The following is a 1,938-nucleotide window of genomic DNA, read 5'->3' on the forward strand; positions in this document are numbered from 1 at the left end:
TTAAATTAAATAAAAGTATAATTGTAATTAGTACCCATAAATATTCATTTAACCAAAACATAATAAATATTAATAGGGTGATGTGTAAGAGAGAGAGATATTGGTGAGTTATGTGAAAAAGTAGGAGAGAGATTGATGAGCATTATTTTTTTGCTCACTAAAAATGCTCATGAGCAAATTTAGTTGGGAAGAGAGAGAAAGTGGGTAGAGAGAGAATGAGGAGAATTTTTTTTGCTCACTAGTGGGGATGCTCTAACAACTTGAGAATGTAACATTCCAAAATACTACTAGAATTTTATTTAAGCTGCATTAGCAACATACTACAATGCAGTTGGATTACACTTAGTAAATCATAAGACTTAGAGATCTAAATCCTGATCTTAATGAAAGCAATCCTGTCAACAGAGGTGTCGTTTTTCCCATTTGAGAGTGGAACCTTCTTTTTCCAACAGTCCCCTCCATTTCTGTAAATGGCAACTGCACAGAAGCAATCTGTTAGACAAACTTCCCTGCACCATTCTACAGGAACATTCTGATAATGCTCGTAGTCCGAAAGCGGCCAGTCTACGTCCTGCAGCACCTTGAAATCGTACTGATTTTTGTCTTGTGATCCTTCTTTACAACTCTGTGGAGCAAAGTTCTGGTAGCATCCGCTCATCTCATTGTTTGGATCCAAGGGCGCGTAACCTGGAGGGCATATGCAGTGTGGTCTACTGTCATCTCCTAACTTGCAGTAGCTGTTGAAACCACATACGCCGCTACCTGTTTGCTGTATGACAGCAGTACAGATGTTGTCTGGAGTAAAGGACTTGATTGACCAGCCACCATAACGAGATGCACTCTTTGAGTACACGTAATGTCTTAATACACCGTCGTATTCAAGAATCACCCTCTGATAGAGAGCTTTTTCATGTGATATCTCATTCGGAAAGATATTAACAAGAACTCCGCCATTGCTGTCAGCAAGGTACAGTGAACCAGACTGGTCGAACACCACCAGGCTTCCGAATCCCTGATCAGCGAATGTCTCATAGTTGGTGTTCAGTGTGTTGAAAAGGGGGAAATCTGTGGTGTATAATGCAAGATTTCCGTTATATCCCAAGTTGAATGAGAACCTGCCACTCGAGTAATTCTTTCTAGAAAAACTTGCAATGAGTTGTTTGCCTTGATTCAGCGTCTGTGTAGGCAAAAGAGTGTCAGTTGGCTCATCAAAGCTTTGCCAAAGTACAGCAGAAGCTCGATCCATCAGCACGAAGTTTCCAGTGTCGAGCATAGCTGCAGAGGCAACTGTCACTCCTCTGCTGCTGCTGCTGCCAGTCAACAGCCTAGCTCTCCATACCTCGCGCCCACTTGGGTCAGTAAGTATCAAGCTTCTTGCAGTAAGTTCTACTTTCGAACCCCTAGGTACTGGAATATCTCTGTTGGCAGACCAAGTTATGGTCCTTTCGGGTATTCTATTGAACCATATGGCTAACAGAAAACTTCCAGACTCTATCTTCTGAAACCCGAAAGCAAAGACTTTGGAGGGAGATACCCAAGGCAAAGAGATATCCCCAGCAATGAGAGACGAGCCCAAGGTTACGCTGTTGTAACTTTGAGCCGAGATAGTGAAGCACGTTAGAAAAGAAAAACAGATATAACAAGGTAATTTTACTGATAAAACCATGGTTCTACTGTAGTTATTACAGCAGGAAAAAAAATTGCAGTAAGCTTTGTTTATTATAGCTCTGCTTTTTTAATATAAGCAAACTGTTCATGGTACATATCATATATAGTGGGTATGGACAACCCATTTATGAAAGCTAAACTTTATAAAAGTATGTAGATGTATGTCATTTTTCAAGTCCAATGAAAATTAAGGCTCAAAATTGTTATCAGAAGGTTGGACCAGTTTAAATCATGCGCCATTCTAAATTGACTTTTCTTGAAGAATAATAC

At 40.1% G+C, this 1,938-nt stretch overlaps 1 protein-coding gene across 1 annotated transcript; it reads right to left on the minus strand.

Annotated features, from left to right (window-relative positions):
- Positions 1 to 367: 367 nt before the first annotated feature.
- On the minus strand, positions 368 to 1,666 carry LOC110703675 (G-type lectin S-receptor-like serine/threonine-protein kinase LECRK3). The gene has a single exon (XM_021881467.1). The coding sequence runs from the start codon at positions 1,664 to 1,666 to the stop codon at positions 368 to 370; it is 1,299 nt and encodes a 432-aa protein (XP_021737159.1).
- Positions 1,667 to 1,938: the final 272 nt, after the last annotated feature.

The sequence above is a fragment of the Chenopodium quinoa genome, unplaced genomic scaffold (assembly GCF_001683475.1).
Source record: "Chenopodium quinoa cultivar QQ74 unplaced genomic scaffold, ASM168347v1, whole genome shotgun sequence".
Taxonomy (NCBI): domain Eukaryota; kingdom Viridiplantae; phylum Streptophyta; class Magnoliopsida; order Caryophyllales; family Amaranthaceae; genus Chenopodium; species Chenopodium quinoa.

Excerpts from the sequence above, each read along its gene's own strand:
- LOC110703675 (XM_021881467.1), bottom strand. The coding sequence starts at position 1,666 with ATGGTTTTATCAGTAAAATTACCTTGTTATATCTGTTTTTCTTTTCTA.